Source organism: Drosophila albomicans, chromosome 2L, assembly GCF_009650485.2.
Source record: "Drosophila albomicans strain 15112-1751.03 chromosome 2L, ASM965048v2, whole genome shotgun sequence".
NCBI classification, from domain to species: domain Eukaryota; kingdom Metazoa; phylum Arthropoda; class Insecta; order Diptera; family Drosophilidae; genus Drosophila; species Drosophila albomicans.
The window spans coordinates 21,597,070-21,624,152 of record NC_047628.2 but is presented as its reverse complement, the minus strand read 5'-3'; the positions used below and the strand labels follow the sequence as shown (position 1 = coordinate 21,624,152).

General features: G+C 36.3%; 1 protein-coding gene across 12 annotated transcripts; it reads left to right on the top strand.

Annotated features, from left to right (window-relative positions):
• Positions 1–210: 210 nt before the first annotated feature.
• Positions 211–23,036, top strand: LOC117564840 (uncharacterized). 12 transcript variants are annotated; one of them, XM_034243769.2, is made up of 10 exons: positions 211–1,486; positions 4,043–4,069; positions 11,104–11,234; positions 13,936–14,364; positions 14,449–14,718; positions 14,805–15,344; positions 16,373–16,456; positions 19,261–19,500; positions 19,711–20,115; positions 21,962–23,036. In XM_034243769.2, exons 1-10 carry the CDS (start codon positions 372–374, stop codon positions 22,093–22,095), a joined length of 3,375 nt encoding a protein of 1,124 aa, XP_034099660.1. In that variant the 5' UTR covers positions 211–371; the 3' UTR covers positions 22,096–23,036. The 12 variants fall into 12 exon arrangements, with proteins under 12 accessions (XP_034099660.1, XP_034099659.1, XP_034099657.1 ...); XM_034243768.2 differs by having other exon boundaries at positions 11,098–11,234; XM_034243766.2 differs by having other exon boundaries at positions 11,077–11,234.
• Positions 23,037–27,083: the final 4,047 nt, after the last annotated feature.

The following is a 27,083-nucleotide window of genomic DNA, read 5'->3' as shown; positions in this document are numbered from 1 at the left end:
GTAAGCAAAAATTTAGAATAGCTGCAAAAGAATTTCAAATTCTTAGAATTTCTCCAACTTTTTATAGCAATCTTAAATGTGCGAAAGTTTTCAAGCAAATGCTACACGCTGAGGCTGAGAGTTCATTAAAGGTTTTTTTTTTCTTGTAGTTTTGTAATTTGAATAAATCATTAAAAATGAATTAAGAGTTCATTAATTATATATAGCATGCGTTTATTCTTTTTTTATAGTGAAGTCGCAAACACGAAATTAACACGCGTAAATAATAATCAAAATCAAAATCACAATCAAAATCGAGAAAGAGAAAGAGAAACACAACTATTAAGAAGAAAAAAACAAAAAATTTGTGTGTGTGGAACCAATGACGAAGCATGGATTCTGTCAATGCCAATAGCCAATCCGTAGCAAGTGAATACAGTGAAAAGCAACTCGAGTGCGAAACCAATGAACAACAGAAATCAATAAGCAACAACAACAACAATAATTCAACAGCAATCAATAACAATTACAGCAACTACAACAGCAACAACATTAGTGCACATAAGCTACTGATCGGCAGCAGCAACAGCAACATGAATACAACAGCGATGCTAATGCATCATCAGCAACAACAGCAGGCAGCAGCAGCAGCAGCCGCCGCTGCAGCCGCCGCCGCTCAGCAACAACAGCAACAGCAGCAGCAGCAACAACAACAGCAGCAACAGCAACAGCAGCAACAACAGCAACATCAGCAACAGAATGGCGGTCGCGACGGCAGCAACAGTTCACGTGGCGCCGGCGATGAGCGGTCCAACAACAACAGCAGCAACAACAACAACAGCGGACGCAATGGACGCGGCTCCAGTTGCTCCCCAGCGAGCAGTCCAACGCGACATGGAAGTGCTGTGAGTCCTGTGAGCTCGTTGAATCAATCGATGATGGCACAAATGGCACAACAGCAACAGCAGCAACAACAGCAACAACAACAGCAACATCATCAGCTCAGTCCGCCGCCGCATGTGACGGGTGCATTGCCCACAGGATTGGCACCAAGGATGCCACACGGTTTGCCGCCGCATTCCCTCGGGCTGCTCAACTCGCTGCAGATGATGCACCATGCATCGCCGCTGGAACTGATGGCTGCCGCACATCATCATGTGCCACCGCGTTCGTATAATTCGCCGCCGCCGATCTCTACGTCGGATCCCAGTGCCAATGAGTGCAAGCTGGTCGAGTATCGGGGCCAAAAGGTGGCCGCGTTCATCATCAGTAATGAGACAATGTTGTGCCTGCCGCAGGCGTTTGAGTTGTTCCTCAAGCATTTGGTTGGCGGCCTCCACACGGTCTATACGAAGCTGAAGCGTTTGGATATTGTGCCGCTCGTTTGCAATGTGGAGCAGGTGCGCATATTGCGTGGATTGGGGGCCATTCAGCCGGGTGTCAATCGCTGCAAGTTGCTCAGCTGCAAGGACTTTGATGTGCTCTACAGGGACTGCACCACTGCCAGGTATGATTACAAATCCTTTCAACTTTTCGCAGTTGCAATTTTCGAACTCATTTCCTGTGTTTCGCTTCATTGCGTGAGGGCCCCAATTGCACTTCTCTCTGCTTCTCTCCATCCCTGCTGCGTCGCCATCCCTGGCGAGAACGCACTTGCAACGCTGTGCAAATAGTTTTGATATCGATATCGATTCACGTGCCTTGCGCAACTAATCAAAAAACTTTGCTCTCTCTGTTGACATTTGGCGGAAATACGCAATGCAAACGTAACTGCTGACTGATCCACTCCCCTACTTGCCACGCCCCCTCCCATAACGAACTAACAAGGGGCGCGCACATTTGTGTTGCGTAAATTTTAGTGAACGATTCTAACAATAGTTGGCCAACAGTTTTGTTTCAATATAAAACTCGCGACGTGTGCGGTGCGCTGTCAAATCATTTCCGTTCCACAGTTGCAGTTGCCGCTGCAGTTCAAGTTGCAGCAAATTGTTGCAGTAACTGGCTACAGCCATGGCCACGTATTTAGCACAACTCGTGAAATTCTATTTAGAAAACTCTGCAAAGAATTCAAATTACTGCTCTTACATAGAAAAACTGCATTGTTTTATAATTATCATTCATTAAGAATTTATTATTCTTACACCAAGGTGAGCTTTATAACTGAGATCGTTATTATTATTACTTTTTTTTTGTTTTGAATTGCAAAACATTTCTGTAAATTAAATAAATACTTGTGTAGTTCAGAACATAGAATTAAGTTATAAATAAGCTTTGCAACTAGTTGAAGAAAGTCTTTGATGGCAGCTTAATTTATTTATTTAAAATGATGTGAAAATCTGTTTAAAAATTATAGTTTTAATATTAGCAAAAAAAAAAGGTTTTTGATTTAATTTGTATTTCTTTATTTGATAATTTCTTAGACTTTAAAAATTTTATAATTTTAGTTAATAATTTCTTAGACTTTATTTAATATGAAAATATGAAAACGGTTTAAAAATTATCATTTTAATGTTAGTAAATAATACAAAATATATAGACAACATTTTAAGGTATAGAAATGACATACTTTGTAATTAAAAAGGCTGATGTTCTTAATATTTTTTATATTTTTAATTGCAATACATTAAAGATGAAATGAAATCATAAACATAATACTTTCAACTCAGCTTATATGTTTAAGTCTTGATATGAATAAATTAAAAATTTGGTAGTAAATAAAACAACGATTAGATATTAAAAGAATTGTAGTATAACACTTATAAAGTTTGCCTAAATTAAAAAGCAGTTCCATTGAAGTATACAGGGCGGATGAGTGATATAGATAGGTTAAGCAAATGCGTGTATAATATTAAATACTAATTAGAGCACTTACTGAATAATGAGAAAAGAAAATAGTATTAAATACTAATTAGAACACTTTATAAGAATAATGAGAAAATAAATTTTTACAAATTTACGTATTTTATATTGCAAACAAAGAGAAAACGCCAATTTAACTTTTGCTACTTAAACAGATTCATTCAAAGAAAAAGAATTGGAAACATTAGAAAATTAGACAAATAATTCGAAACAATATTTAATATGAAATATAATTATATACATATCAGACTTTAAAGTCTTCAAATATTAATGCACAAAGTTAGTAAATCATAGTCTAAAATATTTTGTGGGTTTTCATGTTAGTTGCCAAAGCTAATTGAGTTTGCTACAAAAATGTTACTCAGAGAAGGGCGCGTTGAACCATTGAATGAACCACAGAAAAATGCAATGAAACCACATCTAGTTAATTATGGAAATAGTGCTCCAATGTGCGCACATGCGCTATTCTCAAGTTGCAAGTTCCAAACCCAAGACTCAAGACCCAAGAGGCAGAGTTGTTGTTGTTGTTGTGCCGGCTTGGGCCAGAAGAGTGCGTCCAACCAATTGAAGAACAGTTAAAAATGCGGTTAAACCTATTATTAGCTGGGCAAAAGAGTTTTGTGCACAAAATTGAAGCATGTGGAGAGCGCGCTGACAGAGTCCGAAAAAAGCGAGAAAATGAAACGAAAAGCGAAAAAGGGTTAAAGCCAAAAAATATACTTATACATATATGTGAATGTGAGCTTGGCAAAAAACCGCTAAAGGCAGTTGCCAGTTGCCAGTTGGCAGTTTTATAGGCCTGTCCGTCTGCTGCGTTTTTGGGACCCGTAACGGGAACAAGGCCGGGCTCGGGTTCGGGCTTGGGTTCGGGGCCAAAGTTGCACCCCACTGCGTGTACTCTCTGGGATAATTACAATGTGTAGTCGTAGTTGTAGTTGTTGCCTCTACTAAAAGGGTCGACGAAGGGGTTAAGGCGTTTGCATTTTCACACCCGCTTGCCCCGAATGCAACGTTGTTGTTGTCGTCGTCATCATCGTTGTGTTCACTCATAAATGAAACATTTTTCGTGTCCCCTGGTTTTTCTTCTTCTTCTTTTTGTTTCTTTGGCTTTTTGTTGTCGCATACAACGTTTAACAATTGTTTTTTATACGTATATACGATACGATACTTCACTTGTCTCTTGTTCTTCTCTTTTTAATTGCAGATGCCTATCGATCAAGCCGCCAGAAAGGTAAACACACAAGTATAATAAAAAAAAAAAAAAAAAAATGAAAAAAAAAACAACTATGGCAATTTGTTGATATCCAAAATCGATCATCAATGTTACATTTTGTGTATGTGCACTTGAGAGTTTTTAGAGCGAAAACGAATTTGTTATTAAATTATTTACGGGGCCAAGCCCAACAACAACATCAAACAAACGAACGGACTTTGCGGAAGTTTTTAGGACCGTCAAATTAAAGCAAATAGAGCGTGTTAATGTATTAACGGATGTGTTAAAGGATAACTGCAAAATATATACAATATATTGCATAAAATGGGTCAAGTCGAAGTCTTATCAAGTCATCAAAATAACCATTTAACAAACATGATTTCGCGTCTTTCCTTTTTTTGTGCCTTTTGTTTTTCACTCTAAAAAACACTCTTGAGCTCGTCCGTTTAATTTTTTCTTTTTTTTATTATTATATTTGTTTGCCATTTTTGTCTATAGGCTTCTTCAGATGACAACTTCAATTTTTCACAATGTTTTTTTTTCTTTGCTTTTATTCTCCAACTCATTTAGTCATTCAATCAGTCAATCAGTCAGTTTGTCAGTTTGGTGCGTCCATCAGTTAGTTTGTCAGTTCGTTCAGTCAATTGATCTGGCAAATTGAATTTGATTTCAGTTGATTGTTGACTGCCTCTTTGACTAAAACGCCGTTTAGAGCTATGTGTGCCACATTGGCAACATTGTGGGGCACATTGCGGGGGCGCAGATTTTCGAATTGGATGCAAAGTGTTTGTGGCTATGAAAATTGGCCACACCTTTCTATTAAACTGGAGTAGTTCAAATCGAATTATGCCACAGCTATGCAATTAAACCCTCGCAAAACTCGACACCAACAAAAAAAATCGACACAAATTAATTTCAGTTCAATTCGATGATGCGAAGAATTGAGCAACTCATGCTACTTGTCTTTCGGCTACGGAAAAACTGAACTGAATAGATTTTGTAATAATAAATGAAATAAAAATAATAAAAATACAACAGAATAGAAATTAAACAGAAGAAAATAAACAGAATAGATGAATGAAAACGATTTTAGAACATGTAATTAAAGGAAAGAAAAAATACTAAAAGTCAAAATTCAGTTCACGAAAAGAAAGTCAAGAAAATAATGAAAAGGTGTTAGATATTATTAATAGAAATAGACAGATAAATGATAAAAATATTCAAAATAGTAAAAATATAAATAAAAAGATACAGAAAGAAACTAATTTATAAAAATTAATAAAGGTAAAATTGGAAGACTGATTACGAGTAGATTAAAAGAAATTAATTTTTACAAATAAAGAAAGAAAATGTTAGGAAGAAAACTTGAAATACTTAAAGCAAGTACACTAAAAGAAAATATTTTTTAAAAATTAATTTTTAAAAGATTTGGAAATAGTAAGTTACATAAAGAAACCATTTTATCCAATTAAATAATGGAAAGATTAAAAATAGTAGAAATACAAATAAAAGGTTAGAAAAATAAATGAATTTTTAAAAATGAATAAAAAAAAGCTTAAAAAGAAAAAAGTAAATATTTAATTCAAGTACACTCAAAGATAATAAAATAAATAAATAATATTTTTAAAATCGATTAATTAAAATATTTGGAAATATAAAATAGAAAGCTTCTGTTAAAAATGTTAGAATAGCTGAAATTTGGTATGAAAAAGTAGTATTTATTATTAATATGAAAAAAGACTTATTTTGTTAGCAATATCTACTAATAATTCTTTTATGATTGAGCACTTTAATATTCATCGACTTCACACTTAAAGCAAACAAATTGAAAGACTTCTTCAATTAGAAATCATCACAGCTATTGCACATTTCGTGACACAATTGTTTTTTATGGCCACAAGGCAAGGGTAGGCAAGCAATTTAAATAAGTCGATTTTCTAAATTAATAAATTGATTAATTTTGTATATTTTTTTTTTGTTTTTTGCTTTACCGTTTCGCGGTCTGTGAGGTGTGAGTTTCAGTTAGTTGAAGCAGTTGTTGCGATTTGCATTTTGCAAATGCGACTTAATTGAGTGTAACCAAATAACAAAAGCAACATTGTTGTAAAAAAAATATAAATGAAGCAACAATAGATCAATTTATTTTTATAATAAATAATTATACAGCCACCAAAAAAAAAAAAAAACACAAACGAAAACTGAACTAAAGAAACATAAAGGAAAATGTTGTAGCTTTAACATTCTCTCAGCATCTCGCTGAGCTGAGTTGAGTTGAGCTGAGTTGAGCTCTCAGCCAAGTTGCAAGTGGGGCGAGTTAAGTGCAAGAAACGGAGACGGAGACGGAGACGTCGGTGGTGGCTGTGGTTGTAGCATGCTTGTAATTTAGTATGCGAACTAAATGAGTTATTAGCACGCCAATTGAAACCAGCAGCAAATGAGTTTCGAGTAGGAGTAAACTCACATGAGTTTTTGCTGCAGTCCAAGTCAGAGATAAAGACATGGAAAATGGTTGCCCAACCCTATAAAATGCCACCCGAAATCCCTAATTAGACTTTGTAAGTTACATTCTGTGTGTTCTCATTGACACAGCCCAGCAAAATTGGCAGTTGCACTGAGAAAATAGATCTCAAGATATGCCCAAAATTGCAGCATTTCCAAAAAAATACTTAAATGCTGTGTTAAACTTCTGTTTGAGATGAATTATCTTGCGGCAAACTTCATAAGCAAGCTTTAAATGGCAATTAGAATCAGTTAAGCTCAAAACTTAAAGCAATCAGTTTAGCATAATTATGACTTTTCCGCATTGATCTGTTATATCAAAACTGTAAATTCGATTCTCTGCATTCTATGCTTTCTTTTGAAAAACTTACAAGTATTTGCCATTTCAATGATATGTTGATAACTGGCAATTGCCAGTTGAACAACTTGAAACTTTTAGCGTGCGGATCTTCGGGGCGTATTCATCATCATAGTAGTAGTCAGGTTCTCTCTCGCTGAGCTCAAGTCCACAATTAGCATTGAAGTATGTTGAAGTCCCCTTCTTCTACGTCTCCGTCTCATCATACCTGAAGGCATGAGCTATGTTATGTATGTCATGTCATTTGTGAATTTGCATGTCCATTTACAATGAATCGCAAATGTTGGCCAATGCATTTGGTATCGACTCGTCTCTGTGAACTACGAGTATCTGAGGAAATTCGAGACGTCGGCTTCTGGCTTCTTCTGGGAAATATGCAAGCTGGCCTGAGTTCAAAGGCAAAGCAGTTAGCGATAATAGACAAATGGCATGCAATCGAGTTGGAAAATAAATGCGAACAAAATCTGTTTGCAGTAGATTCAATTAAGCTTTGCATTGCATAATTTGAAATGCGAAAAATTCAAATATATGGAAATTTCACTGCCAGTTAATTGCCGTTGCATTGATTTAACTGCAATCAAATTGGCTCAACTCTAAGGTGGCAACGTGGCCATAAATTTAATTGATTTTGCCAATTCGAAAGTGAGACTCTGAGGGAGGGCCAAAGAGTGTCTTGGAGTTGTGCGATTCAAATCCGTGTTCCCTTTCGCTGGGAAAGCGCTGACAAATGTTGGCAACGCCCCACAATTTGATGCAATTCCAATTGCCAATTGCCAACTACGCAGCTACGCTTTTGATTTATGCAACTAACTGGATTTGATATTTACTTTTTCTTCTATATTTTCGTGGTTAGCCTAGGGGACTCGGACAGTGCCACACATTCGTTGGCTAATTAACAGCTCGACTAACCCTTGATTATTGATACTACGAGTTGCAATCAGAAAGAAACTCACAGCTGCAAACTGGTTCACAGCTCTGAGATGCAGTCGATATTTCTCTTGCTGTTGCTGTTGCATGTAGCATGTGGCAAGTAGCAGCCAACATTGAACCGGTTTGCAGAATGCCAAAGCCTGTGCATTTTTCGTTTTTTTGTTGTTGTTTTACTTTTTGTTTACTGTTTGCTGTTTGTTGTTTGCTTCAGACTAAACGTTTGTTTTTACAAACATGTCAGCTCTGTGTTGTGTCCGTCAATGCACTTAAAATGCACCAAATCTGTTCGTTGTAGTCAAGTGCGGCAGCAAAGTGAATCGACTTGGTAGATACCCTTTAAAAGAGGATAGTTTTGTGAAGAAATTCTTTATTAACTGTCTTCACTTTATTCTTCACTTCACTTAAGAATCAACTTTTTAGATTTGTATGAAAGTTAGAAAGTTAAAAGGCTTGCCAAGAAGAAGTAAATTTAAAATATTTACTTTATACATTAAATTTAAACTCTTTACCTAAATATGTTAGTTTCTTAAAAAACAAATGCCCTGGAGCAACCTTTTGAATTTATTAATAACAAGTAAGAAAATTAAAGTTGAGTGTGCTCGACTATGAGATACTCCATTTTGCATAAAAGCAAAACAGTGTGATATTATTCCTCAAACATACCATTAAAATACCGAAAATTACTAAAATATACCAAATTGTACGGTATATTTGGTATACTGCCTTAGTACTATATTCAAAATATACCATCGAGTGAAAAATATACCAGATTGCCAGCAAAAGAAGCTAAGACTTTATTACAGTAGGAATTTTTCCCCATACAAAAGTATTTCTTAAATAATTTCTACAATTTGTATGTGATTGCAACCAATTTCAGGAATCATAATGTATATTATAGTACCAAAAATCGCTATGGGTAGCGGGTATAAAAATTAAGTATGAAAATAGCAGCAATTCAAATATTTTCCAAAGTTAGTCAAGTAAGTTATGAACATTCCCTCACGGCATGCATTGCTGCAACATTTTTCTAGACGCTTACATCAGAAATACCTCGAGATAACAATGCAGTTCAATTGCTGCCTCACTTTTGTGTATATTTATCTGATTGCAATGCATTTTTGCAATGCTCAAATTTGATTTCTTTTGCTATGTCGAGGAAGTGCGCATAATATTATTATAATACACTGCAATATGTAAATCAATTATCAGTAAATTCCTTGGCCTAATTTAAGTGCAAATTATGCAATCTTATCCGGAATCTGTTGTAGTACAGATGTACTGCAGAGATATTCTAGGGAAAGCTGATTTCTGGGCAAAATCAAACATGGCATTCTAGCATCAACATCATCTTGACAGCGAACTTTTCCAATGAAAGTGGCCACAAGGCAGTTGGCTTATCGGTTGGCCCTGTTAACAACAACAAGAAGAGTGTTGTGTGTTGTGTTCCAGGCAGTTTTCATCATAAATTCATTAACTTGACTGACACACAAAGTGAGGGAGAAGCATGTTTTGCACGTCATAGATACGTTTGTAGTTACGCTAGGTCCCAAAAAACACTTTCGCTGAATAAAAGTTGAAATAACAACAACAACAAAATAGTAGAAAAAAAATAGATAGTAAAACACTTTTGCTTTTGTTTTTCCTTTTGGCCATGATTCATCATTGAATTGGCTTGCCTTGGGGCTGCTTCTGTTGTTGTTCTCTTTACATGACCCGCGGGCCAAGTACACAGAACAGAATGGCTTTTGTGTTGTCATTAAAGCAAGCTGCACAATTAAATCTCAACTGGGCTTTTACATGCAAATATTTATTGTTGAAATAACTGCAAATATTTGCAATTACTGCCTACTACAAAGAGCGACAGAGATAGCGATAGAGCCCACGCACAATTATAAATTATTCAATCTGTGTCCACAAAAATGCGACTACCTGTGTTAACTGTGTTTATTTGCCCCGCTGTTTATGCAGCGCAAACAGTAAGAATTTTTCTTTCGCTTTTTTCCCTTAATTTGTTTAATTTTTTAATTGTCTGCCCTGGCGCCTACACAAAGTTTCGAAATAGTTGGGCAGAAGTTGTGTTCTCGTGAGGCGCAAACTTTCTTTCAATGAATATTTATTGAATATATCTTAACGATACCATTGGATGACTTTAAGTCTCGTGTCACGCGCCCATCGCTAATTGCGACATCAAATAATTGATCATAGTTGTCTCTATTTGCATTCTGACAACTTTCATTAACAAGAAATTTGTAATTCTAATTGCCTAGTTTAAATAGTATATTACATAGTTAAATCAATCTTGTCGCGTGTCGTGTCACGCTCTCATCTCTAGTTGCGACATCAAATAAATTATCGTTGCTGCTTCTATTTGCATTCTGCTTTAGTTTTTCCCGAGTATTTGCGCCGCACTGTTTGTTGTATCTTTTGTATTTGTATCTTTATCTGCATCTCTCTTGTTTGCCGTAGCTGCCTGCTGTGCAAACTTGCTTTATGTCTTTGCCCAACTAACTACTTGTACTACACATTCAGTATTTGTTAAAGACTTTGGAAAAATATTTGAAAATCAAATACAACCATAATTTACTGGAAAAATTGTTAGTTGGCTTTTGCTTTTTTTTCTAATTATTATATTTTTATTATTTTTGTTGTTTAGATTTTTTTATGACAGATACTTAAAATGGTAGCAGATTTTATGGTTAAATCAACGGGATATCTGTGGGTTTAATGAGTAAATTAACGTACGGACAGGTTCAAGTTTACATAAATTAACATTACGGAAGAGCAGAATACGAGTAGTTATAATAGTAATATTTTTTCAGACTATGAAATAGTAAAGGAAAAAAGCTTTAGGTGAAAAACTTAAAGGGAATGTATATAAATGCTTAACTTATCAATTATTAATAGAACAATATACGAAGTAAAGAAAAAAGAAAAGAGTTTTTAAAGTAATCTATGTTGAAATTTATAAAATTATATTTAACGCTCTGAAAACATTTCTCATGTGCCTTAAACAATATTTTGAATTGCCAGGAGACTTCAAAATGTTCAACAATGCAGCACAATACAGCCAAACTCCATAATACTAATAATAATAATATGTACTGTTAATAATCATAATAATAATATTAAATATACTTATGTATTCACCTGGTCCACCTGATCCTTTGGTGTTTGCTCATTGTGCTTCAGCATCTTTATACTGATACCAAGCCAATTGTCATTGCTTTCAACCCAACAGTAACTCTCTGCAATTCCGCAGTTCCAGACCGGGTCGACCGCCCAAACGTGGCCCCGTTGGCCTCTCACTGCCGCCCACGCATCTCACCCAGCATCCGCAGCTGAAGAAGCATCGCCTGGACAACGGTGACTATGCCTATGAGAATGGTCACATTAGTGGTAAGTACACTAAGGAACACATTCGATTTTGACTCCTTTTTCTTTTTGGGGTGAGCAATTTCTTTACGGCCGTCGGCCATGATCAAAACCACGATCACAAAAAGAATCGAAAACGCAATTGTAATGGTAATGAAACCATTGAGAGAATTCCGAATCGCAACCTAAAAAACTTGCTCTTGGGCGTCTTTGGAATCCGTTTTATTATCGTTCACAACTCGTGCGGCCAATTGAAAAACGGAATAAAAATTTTTGTGATTTGTTGATGCCTTGATTATAAGTTGAGGCGAACGGATACACACACATACATACACAAAGATATGCACAATGCTCAATTGTTGCCAGTTGGAAGTTGGCAGTTGGCAGTTGGCAGTTGCTCTGAACGTTGCACGTTCCCAAACGCTGCCATGTTTTTCCCTGTTCCCAGCCCAGTTAAATGCCCATTTGTCCAAGACCAAAGAGTTGAAGGCAAAGCGAAGCGAAAACGCTTTCGAGTCGCAGCCATGTGATTTGTGATTTGTACAGGAAATCGCATTTAAGAGTTACAAACGAACAGCGGAGTTATGACTGCGGCTGCTTCGACTGCTGTTGCATGATTTCTTTCGCCTCCATCTGTATCTGTATCTCTGGCATTGTAATTATCATAAGTACTTTTCAGATACCCTCGCTATACAGCATGTATCTGTCTTTTTTGGGCTGTGTACTTGCACATCAGAGCAGCAGACACAATAAAGTAACGCTCAATTGATTGATTTTTTACATATTGTACATAGCATTGTTGCGCTATGATTTCCTGAAGCCCTCAACTGACAACCACAGCCACGCCCCTTTCTATTAATGTTGCGCGCAGCAACAAATATTAACGCGGCGTATTTAAAATCATTCCAACACTCGACGCGACTTCTTAAGAACGATCAACGAATAAGCCGCCGGCGCCTCTTTTTTACTGAATTGCCAAGTCATCTGAGTCTGAGATCTGAGTTCTGAGTGAAATATGGGGCGTTGATTTTTGAGTGATATTGCAGTATTGCTGCATGAAGCAGATGCAACTGCAACGCGTTGCGTTAATTGCATTTCGAATGCAACAAGTTAGCATTTTAAAAGCGCCTTTAAAGCATTGTCTTTTCAACTAATTATGCAATGCTATCCATTTAATGGTACACAAATTGCCTACCAGACAAATGTATATGTTATATACATATATGTATGTATCGCATTTAAGAAAATATTATATGTGCGTGGCTGTGTAAACACAAGGTTGCCATAAATATAGGTGCACTAACATACAATTGTATCGATAGCATATGCGTGTGTTTTCTTTGCTCTCTCTGTGTGTTTCGTGCTGTTATTTTAGTTGTTGTGTTTAGTCTGGGCGTGCAGACACACACACACACACACGCACACATACACACCCATATATTAATTTGTTGTATATGATGGAATGGATGGCATCAAGCCATATCAGCAAAATGTACAATAAAATTGACTGCTCATTTCACGATTGCGATATTAACATGTTTTGTATACAAATCAGAGTGCAAATTTTATTATTATTATTTTATTCGCCATATTGTTTTGTGCATTCCTTTTGTTCATCATATTTTGCCAGTTAGGGAATTGTTAACAAAAGTTAATCAGCCTGTTAAATTCATAAAAATAAAACGACTTTTGTGTCTAGCTGTTTAAGCTGATTCGGGTTATAAAATTGGAAATTATATTGAATTTAGTATAACCATTATCAAATTATACAATTGATTGAATTAGTATAAAAAAAATTACCACTTAAATTGGTTCCATTATAGATTTTTATTATATTAATTTTGCTATAATTATTGAGTTTTGTATGAGATATATTTTGCATAATTTTCGATAGATTATTAAACTTTATAAAACAAATTTATTTATTTCGAATAACATATAATTTCTAAGGGCTGCAATTGAAATAAAGTTACATTTATTATAATTATTATTACATTTTTTTTAACAGTATTAATCATAATATTATTTTGATTTGTGACTACAAGAAAACTCAACTTTAATGGGTTTAGCTGCTTAAAATGATTCGGCTAAAATAAATTTAATAAAAATGTGTTATGAAAGATTTAAATAAATTGTAAAATGTTATAAATGTTATACTAAATTTAATATTATTTTCATTATTACAATCAACAAGAATATTATTTAAATTATATACAACTATCAAAAAGGAATATGCAAAAAATCTGTTATTTAGTTTTTCTTTTGTCACACTGCTATTTCAAAGTTCACAGCTGTATATATTTTTATTGTATTTTTTCAATGCCTTTGCAAAGGGAATTTTTAATTCAGATTTTTTCAACTAAATTTATTTATATACAATAGTATATAACCGCCAATTTCTGCAGGTTTAAAATGAAAAGATTATTGAATTTTTTAATTCTATATTTTAGTGGCTTATCTAACAATCTTAATTAAATTAGTTATGTATTGTTTTTTTTTTATGAATTTCATAGTTTTTTGCCTTTAATATATATAATATATAATTGTTAACACAATTTCCGTTCACTTGATGATCTTCAAGTTCTAAGCCTAGTAAAATATTCAATTATATTCAATTATATTATATTATATTATTATTATATTGCAAATTATTATCCCCCAATTAAATTCAATAATATTTAATCAAACACCAATTTCGCCGAAATTCAAATTCAAACTGAAGCAGCGTACAATTTTGTTGTTGCAGATATGAATCGGCTGGAGAAGTCGCCGCTGCTGGCCAACGGTTACAATCCGCCGCCGATCAACCACATGGCCTTCATGCAGATGAATGCCCATCATCCGGGTGCCGCTGCCTTGATGTCCCCCGGCATGCCCCCGCACGGACTTCATGCGCGTCCCGAGAGCCAAATGCTGAAGGCAGCTGCCCAAAATGCTGGCATGTCGGCGGCCAATATGGATGCATTGGCCAGATCGGGCATCTGGGAGAATTGCCGTGCGGCCTACGAAGACATTGTGAAGCACTTGGAACGCTTGCGCGAAGAGCGCACCGATGAGCGTCAGCAGGCGATTTGTGCTGGGGGCGGCGGAGAGCGAGGTGGAAGTGTGATCAGTGAACGTGACTCGAAACCGCGAGATCTCAGCTCGCATAATTGTAAGAGAGAAGAGAGAGAGAGATGAAAAGTGTGACAAGTGCTGATGAGGAGATCTTCTTCTTCTTCTTTAATGTCTTCAACAGGTTCACCCACGCGCCAGAGTCCAGTGCTGAATCTGAGCAAATCCGGCGGCAATACGGATCATGGCGGCAGCAATTGCGATGCCGGCAGCGAGCGTAGCGATTGCTTGTCGGCAGCTGGTTCGCCACGTCATCCACGTAGCTTGGACGAGCGCAGTCGCAGCGTTGGCGGTGGTCCCATCATTGGCGTCGAGGACGATGAGGAGGAGGAGAACTTGAGCGATGAGAACCAATCTGAAGTCGATGAACGCTGCCTGGCCAAAGACGATGATGGTGAGTAAACTTTGCATAAGCGATAACCCAGACTGATGACTGACTGACTTCCTCAACTTCTTGTTGTTATTATTTGTCTCCCTCAGACTTGAGTGACACGGAGCGTGATAATCTATCCACGGGTTCGGCGGCCGCTGCCGCTGCTGCTGCCGCCGCCGCTGCCCATTTGCATCAGCACGCGGCGGTGGCATCGCATCATCATCATCACCATCATCATCCGGCGCAAGCCCATCATCTGGCTGGCGTCGGTGCCCAGCATGGTTCACCCACAGCCGAGGCTGCTGCGGCCGCTGCACTGCATCATCAGCGTGCCCTCAACTATTCCCAGCTCGCCGCTGCCGCTGCTGTGGCCAATGGCGCCGTTGCCGGCACTGTCGCCGCCAATGGTCCGCCTTCGGCTGGTGGCGGTGGCGCTTTGACGCCCAACGAGGCGCTACTGGCTGCCAATGATGCCACAGCTGCAGCTGCTCTCGCTGGCGGCTTGGCTCTTGGCCCGCTGGGCATCGATGCACATGCTGCAGTGCCAGCCAGCTCGACGGAAACGCTGCTGCGCAACATTCAGAGCTTGCTGAAGGTGGCAGCGGATAATGCCAGGCAACAGGAGCGACAAATCAGCTACGAGAAAGGTGAGTGCGAGAAATTTACAAGCTAATTTAAGAGTGCTGCAAGTTAAGTGAAAGAAACCACTCCCAAAAGTATACAGAACGAATAAAAGATACATGAAATAAATGGAGATAGAAATGATTTAAAAAGTGACTTCCTTAATACGTAAAGTAAAGTATATTAGAATAATATAAAACTAACTTCTTTTAAGTCCAATTAGTCTGCCTAATTTATTTAAAGAGTATCCAAGATAACTAAATGAAAGCCCTCCCAAAGGCATACAAAAAAAAACAAAAAAAGATACATGAAAGAAATGGAGATAAAAAAGACTTCATTAATACAAATAGTATTGAATGTAAATTATAAGAAAATAGGCCGTCAGAATAATATAAAAATAACTTTTTGTTGTGTGCAATTAGTCTGCCTAATTTAGTTACAGAGTATTCAGAATATATTCTTTTTGTTTACCTTAACCAATGCATAATAAATAGGTTAATTAAAAAGAGTGTAAAAAAAACAAATATATTTTTTTGTAATTAATTTTGTGGAACATTTTATATTAATTATATTTGTTTTCAATTAAATAAAATAAAATTTGGTATTTCATCTTCAATTTAATTTCAATTAAATTCATTCAATCCATCTTTGCAATCCATGGATATAATATGACTAGTTTATTTTTATTTTAAATATATATCTTAAATGATATATATTTAGTTTCACAGGATTTTTAGATGAAATCTATGGCAATTAATTTTCAATCTTGAATAAAAATAATATAAGCAATGCTTCAAAAACTTGTCACTTATTTTTTAACTTATTTCTATCATTTACTCCACTTATTATTCCCGCTACCAATAGGGTAAAAGGGTCTTATAACTATTTCAATATACGAAATACAACCTTAGGTATATTTTTAGTCCGTTTGCGGTACCGTTCAGTATAGCGGGTATTTCATTATCGAGCACACTCAACTGTAGCCTTCCTACTTGTCTCACTGTGTACTAATATTTCCTTTGCTCTTCTCTCTTTTGTTTGGTGCATTCCACAGCTGAGCTCAAGATGGATGTGCTGCGTGAACGCGAGGTCAAGGATTCACTGGAGCGACAGCTTGTCGACGAACGCAAATTGCGTGGTAAGTTTAGCAAAAATAATTAAATAAATGTTGAATCCTCAAAGAGGAAATTAGAAACAAAGCTGATGCAGAAGAATTATTTGCATTTGACAAGCCAACGAATTGACAGTGTCCAGAGTTCACTCTCTCCCTCTCTCTCCCACTCGCTCCCTCTCTCTGTCTCTCTCTCTATGAGTGCCTATGCCGATTCCAATCATGCGCGCTTAATGCAAGATGACTCAAATGACAATGACACCTGATATGTCCGTGGCACAGACGGAGCCACAGAGAACTCTTCAATTCCTTCCATGTCTCCCCCTCTAACCCCCTCTGCGTGTCTCTTATGGCGCTCTGGTGGTCGTCGCCAGGCTAAAAAGGGTTTTAATGCCAAGGCTGCCGTTTCTCTCAGACCTTGTTCGCGGGACCTTTTCAACAGAAATCACAATTCAAATGAATTTAATATCATTTCATTATTTAGTTACACTTGAACGATTGGCAAAAAGTAGCAAATGTCTCGAACCCAACATTATTATGTTATGTTGTTGTGTCTCTTTTGGCCATCAGCAAATGGACTGTTGTCTTGGGGAGCTGTGGAATTTGAGAGTTGCTTTTGGTTACACAAGGCAAAAGTTTCATTTAGCACACACAGAGAAAAATCTTTTAATTGGTTGTTGTTATGCTTATGACTTGAGTCTCTAAAAGGGTTGTCAGCACTCCTTCCCTCCTTCCCCCTCCTACCCAAAAATCGTTGCTCTCTTAGGGGTGGGTTATGTCCAAAATAAAAGATCTTATACAAGTTTAAGTTGAAATTGAAAACCATTTAGCCAATTACTACTATGAAAGACATTAAATAATGTATGAAGGCTGAAACCGGTTTGAATGCGCATTTCGCATGAATTAATATTAATCCCCCCCGCTCTCAAAGAAGACCCCTTTGCTCTATATATAAATTATGTATTATATAGTATTATAAATGTATAGTTTTCGCTAAATGTATGTTAAAAGCAGCAGCAACAGTAGCAGCAAAAAAATATGCAAATAAATAATTGATACAATACAAAGTATCGCAGTAACTATTTTGCACTCTTTATATAGCATGTGATAATGCCATTTGACAGACACTCTTGTTTTTTTGTATTCTGTCTTACATTCGATCAGTCTATAATTAAGGGGCATACGCATAAAGTCTGCTCAATTTTAAAGACAGCACTTGAGTCCAGTCCAGTGCAGTGCAGTTTCTCCCCATAGAACGCATTGAGTATGAGTACATACATTCATATTCACATTCATATTCGCATTCACATTGGCAGCGGCCGTGCATAAATCAATGGAAATGTCGGAACTTTTGTGGACTTTTGCCGGGGCCCGTCCCAGTTTTTTATTTTGTTGTGCTGCGAGTTGAGTTGAATTGAGTTGGGGTTGGAGCTGAGTAAATTGCATGAAATGCTATGCAAAAGCCACACAGACATCTAATTGCAACTAATAATAAAGCGAGCCGGATAAACATCTAGAGGTTGTACTCCCAACTCTCGCGTATTCGTATTCCCAATGTAACTATTGCCTTTGTATGAGTGGATAGCATGCCATAACAGCAACAACAAAAAAATTGGCCATTTGCAACGGGAGCGTGGGTGCAATAGAGTTGATAGATAGAACATTGCAATCCACAATGCGCAATCCCAATCCCAATCCCGATGAGTGAGTGAAATTCAATCTGCCATTTGCCAGAGTCATAAATTTGCTCCACCCTCAAAACGGCTGTCACCACGCTCGACTGCTTCGATCAGCGATCAACGATCAACGCTCAACGATCAACGCTCAGCGATCGAACTCGATTCGCGTTGCCTATGACTCTGTGAATGTGGCTTTCAGTCAGGATCAACAAAGCATAATTGCGCCCACACACACAATTACATCTGCAGATACACATACTCACAGATACACGTACTCTGAGATACTTTTATGCGGATGCGCAGTTGAATTGGCACAGCGAACAAATATCAATCGATTCGTTTGCCATTCTCTTCAGCTCTTTCACTATCCATCTTTAATTTGGGTGTGCTATATAATCATGGAAAATTTCATATTTTGATGCTGCATATCGCTGAGCGACTTTTAAGTGAATGTGAAAGAATTACAGTATTTAGGATAGTTAATCTACTTTCTATTCACAGGTGTGGATATAAAGTTTAATTAAAAAGTAACAACATGAATTTAAATGAAAAATTATTTTTTATGAAGTGATTCGATTAAAAATGATTTTATAGAGATTTTGTCATGCAAACAAATTTAATTTAAAATATAAAAACAGGATTCGAAATGAAAAAATTAAGTTTATTGAATTTTTAAATGATTTCATAAAGAAAATTTCAATTTAAAACATAAAACCAAGAATTTAAATGAACAAAATAAAAGTTTCTTGAATTTTAAAATGATTTCATAGAGAATTTGTCAAACAAAAAATGCTTTACAAAATAATATTTCTCAAGGGAAAATATTCAAATATTCTGTACTCGAAACACTTGTGATAAATATTATACAAAATATATTGAATTTACTCAATATTCGAACTTTACAATTTATATATTTTTTCATTGAGAACTTCATGTTCAATTGAAAATATGTTATTAACATTTTACAAATATGATTATTATTCTTTGTATTTTGTATTTTACGAATATTTTGTATTGTATGAATACAAAGAAGAGACAGAACAAATGTTGACTCTAGAGTCTAAACCAATTATAATCACATAACTGTCGAAAACATTACTTGATTGCAAACTTAAAGGTTTTTCGTCTCATTTTCTTGTTGTTCTTTTGCAGTGCTTTATCAGAAACGCTTTAGGCGCGAGCGCAAGATACGCGTCCGGTATCAACAGCAGTTGACTGGCAGCGCAGGAACTCCAGGAGGTGGCGCAGGAGCTGGAGGCGGAGGTGGCAGCAAGGGAAATCCAAATGCGAGTGACAGCAATGTCACCTGCAGCGACGCTGAGCTTTGCGCCGGCAACGCAGCGGATGCCAAATGCAGCAGCGGCAACGGCGATGCCAATGAGGCGCTTAAAGGTGAGTGACAAGGCAAAAAGCCAAAAGCGAATAAAAGGCAAAAGCAGCAGACAACAGATAACCGAAGCAAGCAAGACCAATAGTCGAAGTAAAAAGCGAGCCAAACGCATGTCTAACAACTGCCCCTCCCCACCCCCCCTGTTCACCTGACCAACGCTTTGATAACCAACACAGCGCCCTCTCTTTTGTCTTTAATCCATTAAAATACAGATACCGACGGCGGCAGTCATGGCGGCAGCGACAAGTCCGAGAAGTCCCTTGGCGCCTCCTGTGATGTGAGCGGCCATACGGTTAATTCGGCCACACGCTCCGATTCTCCCACCCACTTCAAGCGCGAGCCGCATTCCGATCACGAGGGCTCCATGGAGCATCAACAGCGCCCCATCACGGCCCCAGATAATCAGCCCCGCTGCTCCAGTCGTGATCGCGAGGATCAACCGCCCAGCGCTGGCTCCGTCGCTGCGGCAGCCGCTGCTGCTGCCGCTGCCGCTGATGGCAGTTTGGCTGCTGCTGCGGCTGCTGCAGCTGCTGCCGCTGCGAGCAATGGAAAGGCACCTTGGAGCTATCCAGGCATCGATCTGATGGCCACTGGCGCCTTCTGGCAAAATTATTCGGGTAAGTTGAGTGCACAAAATCTGCATAAACTCGATGAGAGTTGAGAGATAGCAAAAGTTTAGAGTGCTGACTTGGCAATTTTTTAGTGGAGAATTGGAGAGTAGAGAATTCAGTAGTCTCGTTTAGATTAGTTCACCAAATTAAAAATATCTAATGTGTTAAACTATGTAAACTTTGTGACCAATTATTTTATACTTAATATAACGCTTAAAATCTGAATTGAGGAGTAGGGAATTCAGTAGTCTCATTTAGATACGTTCACCAAATATCTAAAGTGTTAAACTATATAAAACATTGTGAACTAACGCACAAAATCTGCATAAACTAGATGAGAGTTGAGAGATAGCAAAAGTTAGTTCATTTTTTAGAGTGCTGACTTGGCAATTATTTAGTGGAGAATTAGAGAGTAGAGAATTCAGTAGTCTCTTTTATATTAGTTCACATAATGAAAAATATGTTAAATGTTAAACTATGTAAACTTTGTGACCAATTATTTTATACTTAAACTAACTCACAAAATCCATTTATTTCATACGTAAACTACATAAGTTAGTTCATTTTTGGAGTGCTGACTTGGCAATTATTTAGTGCAGAATTTTAGATTAGTTAAACTATGTAAGCTTTGTGACCAATTTTTTATACTTAAACTAACGCACAAAATCTGCATAAACTAGAAAAATAAAGTGTTAAACTATATAAAACTTTGTGACCAATTATTTTATACTTAAACTAACGCTCAAAATCTGCATAAATTCGATAAGAGTTAGTTAGCAAAAGTTAGTTCATTTTTTAGAGTGCTGACTTGGCAATTATTTAGTGGAGAATTGGAGAGTAGAGAATTCAGTAGTCTCTTTTATATTAGTTCACATAATGAAAAATATGTTAAATGTTAAACTATGTAAACTTTGTGACCAATTATTTTATACTTAAACTAAGTTAGTTTTTTTTTTAGAGTGCTCACTTGGCAAATATTTAGTGGAGAATTCGAGAGTAGAGAATTCAGCAGTCTCGTTTAGATTAGTTCACAAAATGAAAAATATCTGAAGTGTTAAACTTTGTCACCTTTTATTTTATACTTAACGTAACGCAGCAAATCTGCATAAACTATGTGAGAGTTAAGAGATAACAAAAGTTAGTTCATTTTTTAGATTGGCAATTATTTAGTGTAGAATTGGAGGGTAGAGAATTCAGTAGTCTCGTTTAGATTAGTTCACAAAATGAAAAATATGTAAAATCTTAAACTATGTGATCTGTGTGACCATTTATTTTATACTTAAAATATAATAATATGAAATTCATTTTATGATTGCATAAAAACATGTTTAAAATATTATTAACATCTATTTTGTTCTAAAACTGATTTGCAGTTAATAATATTATTTAAAGTCTATTGTCTAAAGTATATAAATTATCGATTGTTGGAAAAAAAAACAAAACAATAATAGTGTTAATAGAGTTAAACTATATAAACTTTTTCTCCATCAGATTAGTACTTAAACTGATTTGAAATTAACATTATGGTTATTTAAAAACATGTTTTTATAAATAGTTCTATATTATTAAATATCAAAGGGTTACTAAAAAGAATACAGTCTGAAGTGTTAGCTCAATAAACTTTGTAATTAAACTGATTTCAAATTAATTATACAAAATGATGCACAATTATTTGATTTTATATAATACTAAATTAAATGTATCTACATATTTATTATTAGATGTTGCGCAGTTAGTTTTTAATGCTCAAATCGAGACTGAGCAAGTTTCTCTGTTATTGGGTTTTCCTTTCGTAAATTTCACTTAAATAACTCTCCATTTTTTTAATATTTCCCCCCTCTTCTACTTAAAGAATCCCTAGCCCAGGAGCTGGAGATGGAACGCAAGACACGAGCTGCCAACGCTGAGCGTGATGTGAAGAGTCCGCTGTCGGAGAGGCCAACGGCTTATTACAAGAATTCGGTGCTCTTTGGCAGTGCTAATTAAACTGCATACTGGACGAGAGCTGTTAGCTGGACAAAAAAAGGTGACATGGATATTTGATCTCAAAGTGCAATCCAAGCAAGCGAAAGAAATGGCAAGTGAATGATTGAAAAAAACAGTGGCAGGTGGAAAGTGGAATCGGGAATCGGGAGAAACGAGAAACGCGGCCAGAACCAAAATGCAGAATCCCAGGCATTATTAGAGCAAACTTTTGTACATATATTTACTTATATATATACTATATACATATATATATTTAATATGAGATGAGTGTAGGAGAATATTTACGTGGATTCGATTCGTCTGCAGATCGTTGCAAACGATCGCGACGGCGATCAGTTTGAAGTTGAGGATAATATAGGCAAAAATGAATGAGTAAAAAGCACTTCCAAAAAGTTAAAAAAAAATAAAATAAAATAAATAAATATGAGTGCTTAAATGAGTGCTCGTAGTTGTACGTTACGTACATTCATGAATAGTTTCCAGTATTTTATATTTTGTACATAGGCATACAAAGACTTTTAATAAAAAACAAACATAAAAAAAGAAGATAACTCAATACTGGGCAGAAGAAAGAGTCTTCATGGGCTACTACAATAAAAAAAAATAACAAAAATAGTTGGCATACCTAGCATTTAACATCCAAGCGTCAAAATTTAGCATCGTTTCAAATAGTTAGCTTAGTTTTTTTAATTTAAAACATATGCACAAACACACATACTATTCGATTACTAAGTATGTGTGTCTGTGTATTTAGTTCTGCTACATTTTATATGCCGGTTTTTATTAGTGTTTTAAAATGAGGGAAAGAAGAAAACTTAGTAATTATTAAGAAGTAAACCGATCATTAATGTTAAATGCTAAGATTTTAATTTATTCAGTAGCCTAGCAGCGGATTAAGCTATAATATTAACAACAACAAGAATAAAACATAATGTATTTCACTTGCTTAGACATTAATCCTTAAACAATATGATATACTATATAAATATATATATATATATATATATATAATACTATATGCTATTAAATGATAAACAGAACTTTAAACGGCTGACATTAAAAGATATGTTATAGAAATGACATTAAATACCTATTTAAACGCTTCATATGCTATTATACATATATATAAACTTAAAATTACATTAACTTTAGTCATAACAATAGTCACTGAACGTAATATATACAACACTTTAATGTGCTACATTCATCGCTCGCTGCAAAACAAAACAAAACAAAACAACAAGAAAAACAACAATTGTTACAATAAATAGCATGAAAACAAACAACAACAATAAATACAGCAGAAAAAACAACATAAGCAAGTAGAGAACAGAAACTATAACGAAAAGCGAAAAGTTTAAAAATAATACATAATAAATTATTATTGCATAAATAATAATGTCCAAATGTGCTTTTATTTAACTGGGTGACTCTTTAATGTTTATAGCATTTAAAGAGCTTACAACTAAACGAGATAAATTAGATAATATTAATCTCTGGGTGTTGAAGATTTCAGAAATTTAAATACCATGACAAAAACTGGATTTGGTGAGTTGTAAAATATGTTCAAATTGTTTTTATGATCTAAGCTTAAGAGTTGATTTAAGATGAAAATGTGATAAGCGAATAACTATTTGTAGCAGTCCTCTTATTCCAAATAAACTTTAACAGCTGCAGGGCTATAGATCATTTATTAACACACAAAATGAATTGCAGAAATTACAACTAAACTCGATAAATTAGATAATATTAATCTCTGGGTGTTAAAGATTTCATAAATTTAAATGACCTGACAAACTTAAAAGTGTTTAAAACTGGATTTCGAGAGTTGCGAATGTGATAAAAGTCTTTGAACTGAGCTTAAGAGTTGATTTAAGATGAAAATGTGATAAGCAAATAACTATTTGTAGCAGACTTCTTATTCCAAATAAACTTTAACAGCTGCAGGGCTATAGATCATTTATTAACACACAAAATGATTTGCAGAGCTTACAACTAAACGCGATAAATTAGATAATATTAATCTCTGGGTGTTGAAGATTTAAGAAATTTAAATGCCATGACAAACTTTCAAGTGCTTAAAACTTGGTTTGGTGTGTTGCACATATGATTAAAGTGTTTTTTTTTTTTTATAATCTGAGTTGATTTAAGATGAAAATGTGATAAGCGAATTAACCACTTATAGCCGAGTTTGTATTCCAAATAAACTCTAACAGCTGCACGACTATAGATCATTTGGTAATAGGATGTTGGTTATATTTTGTTTGACAGTTGCTGGAATAGAACTGATTTAATAACACATAAAATGATTTGAAGACACAGATGAAGCCGTATCGACAAACTGCATGTGAAATAAAAAGAATCAGAAGAAACCGAAGATCAGTTCAGATTAAATGCGTGGCAGACAAAAGAGAAAGAGTGAGAGAGAAATCGTCAAATGGTCTTGACGTGGCTCAGACGTTCGCTTAAACAGTTATCGATGCCATAAAGACAACGTCGGATGATTTATGCGTCTGGCTTGATTTAAGGGATCAGCTGAGAGCTTTAACTAAATGCGAAAAGTGAAGAAAAAGAAATGAAACGATGTGAAGCGAAGCGACGAACACAGAACTATATATTGTAATTATGATTATTGAAAAATTATATTTAATTTACAGTTAAACGATCACGTATGCTCACAAAGTAAGTCTTGTGATTTTGTTTTTTTTTTTTTTTGGTTTTTGGGCAAAAGGCCTCGCGGTCAAAAATGCCAAAGCAGCCAAAAGATTTGACCTCAATTATCGATTTAACTTTATTATTGGTTTTGATTTGGACTTTTTGATTTGGTCTCGACTCCGATCGGGATCCTGCCAAAAGCCAAAAACGAAAAAAAACATGAATTCAAATGGAATGCTGTTGATTGCCGGGTTGCCAAAAAAAAAAGGAAGAACAACAGATCAGTTCTTCGTCGATACTGGCATTAGGTGGGCAGGTCGCTTAATTCTCGTTAATTTCTGTTTTGGCAACGTGCAACGTTTAGTTGATTGCGGGTTCCCCGCAAAATGCTTTCCCCCATCACGCATTTAAATTGATTGCCATCATCTACAGTGTTAATTGCATTTCAATTAAAATGCACGAATTGACAAACTATGGACAACCTCGTTTCACTGTTATCAATTAAAGATTTTTTTCCGACCCACTAAATGATAAACCATAAATGCTCGACAGCAAAACAAATACATCAAAAGGTTAAAAGCAATTAAAGAAGCTGAAAGTTGGCCAACTTCCACCGCCTAGACACAATTAAAACAATCATTTTTCATATGCGAGCAAGGAGTTGTATCTGTTATTGCGATTGCACTTGGTATCTGCCCCATTGCTATTGGGTTAATTCGTATCGGGGCAATCGATCGTACGATTTGCTTTGGCAAAAAGAAGGAAAAACATTCAATTTGGAATGTTTGCAATTGAAGCTGCAGATTGTCCAAGATCTGTTTGGTTTGTTGTTTTCTTTTCTTTGGTAGGCGTGTTGCTTAATCATCGTTATGAAATTAATTTTTACTGCTAAACTCTACTGAGGGTAGTTGGGACTAGATAAGTAACATAACTTGGCTACTTTGGTTAGGGTATTTGCAAGTGCGATGTGTTTGCTTCAAAGCAAAGCTCTGTTCGCGTGTTGTGCATCATTTGGCAGTCAGAGGCCGCGTCGCGTTGCCAGCTAATTCGATTTGTTGTTGTGGTTGTTGCAACAAAAACCGATCGAGAGATGTGCGTTTTTTTTTGAGTTTGGTTTTTGGTTTGGTTTGCTCCTCTCGATTCGACTGCAGACAAACATATGTTGCATTAATTGTTCATGTTGCTCAAAAGCAACTCATGTTCAATGAGTTTTATTGCTGCTCAACACACAAACAACAACGACAACAACAACAACAACAACAACAAAAGCAACGGCAGCCGAGGAAACAAATGAAAAGAAAAATTGCAAACAAAACATTTTTCATTACGTGATATTTAAGCAAGGGTAGAGAGTGGAGAGCTGCTGCAGCAGCAGCAACGAGTAGATGCTCAGCTCTTGGCTCTTAAGTGGCGACAGCCGGCAAAGTGCCATGTATACAACAACAGCAACAACATCTACAACTACATGCATGGAGGATTGTTTAGGGTCGTCGCAATGCCATAAGGATCTCGACATCGCCTCTCGTCTGCATTCCCACACGCGATCGCAATCGCAGCCAGAGCTTTGCCAGTCGTCCCATCGCCTAGGCGCTGAAGATTCAAACGTATCTATCAGCTGCACATGACCTCAGTCGTGAATCGCGACTCAATTACAATTTATTAAAAGCCGCGCAACTGATTTATAACCAGACTCCGAGTCAGACTCTAGAGAGAGAGAGAGAGTGAGCGAGACCCTTCTTCTCTACTTCTTCTGGGCACAATGTTAACGTGTCTGGCCATTGACGTTTTGTTGCTCGGTTGCTTGTTCGCCTGTCATGCTGGTGGGGGCAAATTGGCGGCTTATTTGTGTGGAAATTGTCGGCAAACGAGACAGAGACAGAGAGAGAGAGCCACAGTGAGACAGCTCCGAGAGATGCCTTAAAGTGGAGCCATATTCCTCTAAGTATGGCGCTGCGAGCTCGGCGCTGGTGGTGACAGTTCCTTGTCAGCAAGTTACACGACCCCAAAAGGAGTGTATATTATATGTTGTGTATGAACGTGAACATGATCTATGTTATGTTAGGGAGAGATCAGTGTAGTGAGAAGGGGGGCACTGAAGTGTCCTCTGAAGTGCATCTGTCTAAATACTTATTAATTCTCAGATCGGCAATTTCTGAGGTAACAAAATCCGCTTACCATGTGTTTTCTCAGCTTTTGTTTAGCAAAATTCCAACGATATATAGTTTTTTTTTGAGTATGCCCGCAGCCGGAAAGCGGTAACAATGCATTTTTTATAAGAAACATATTTTGCGTCCATTATTTCATAAATCCTCGAGTATCTCGATGGCATCGAC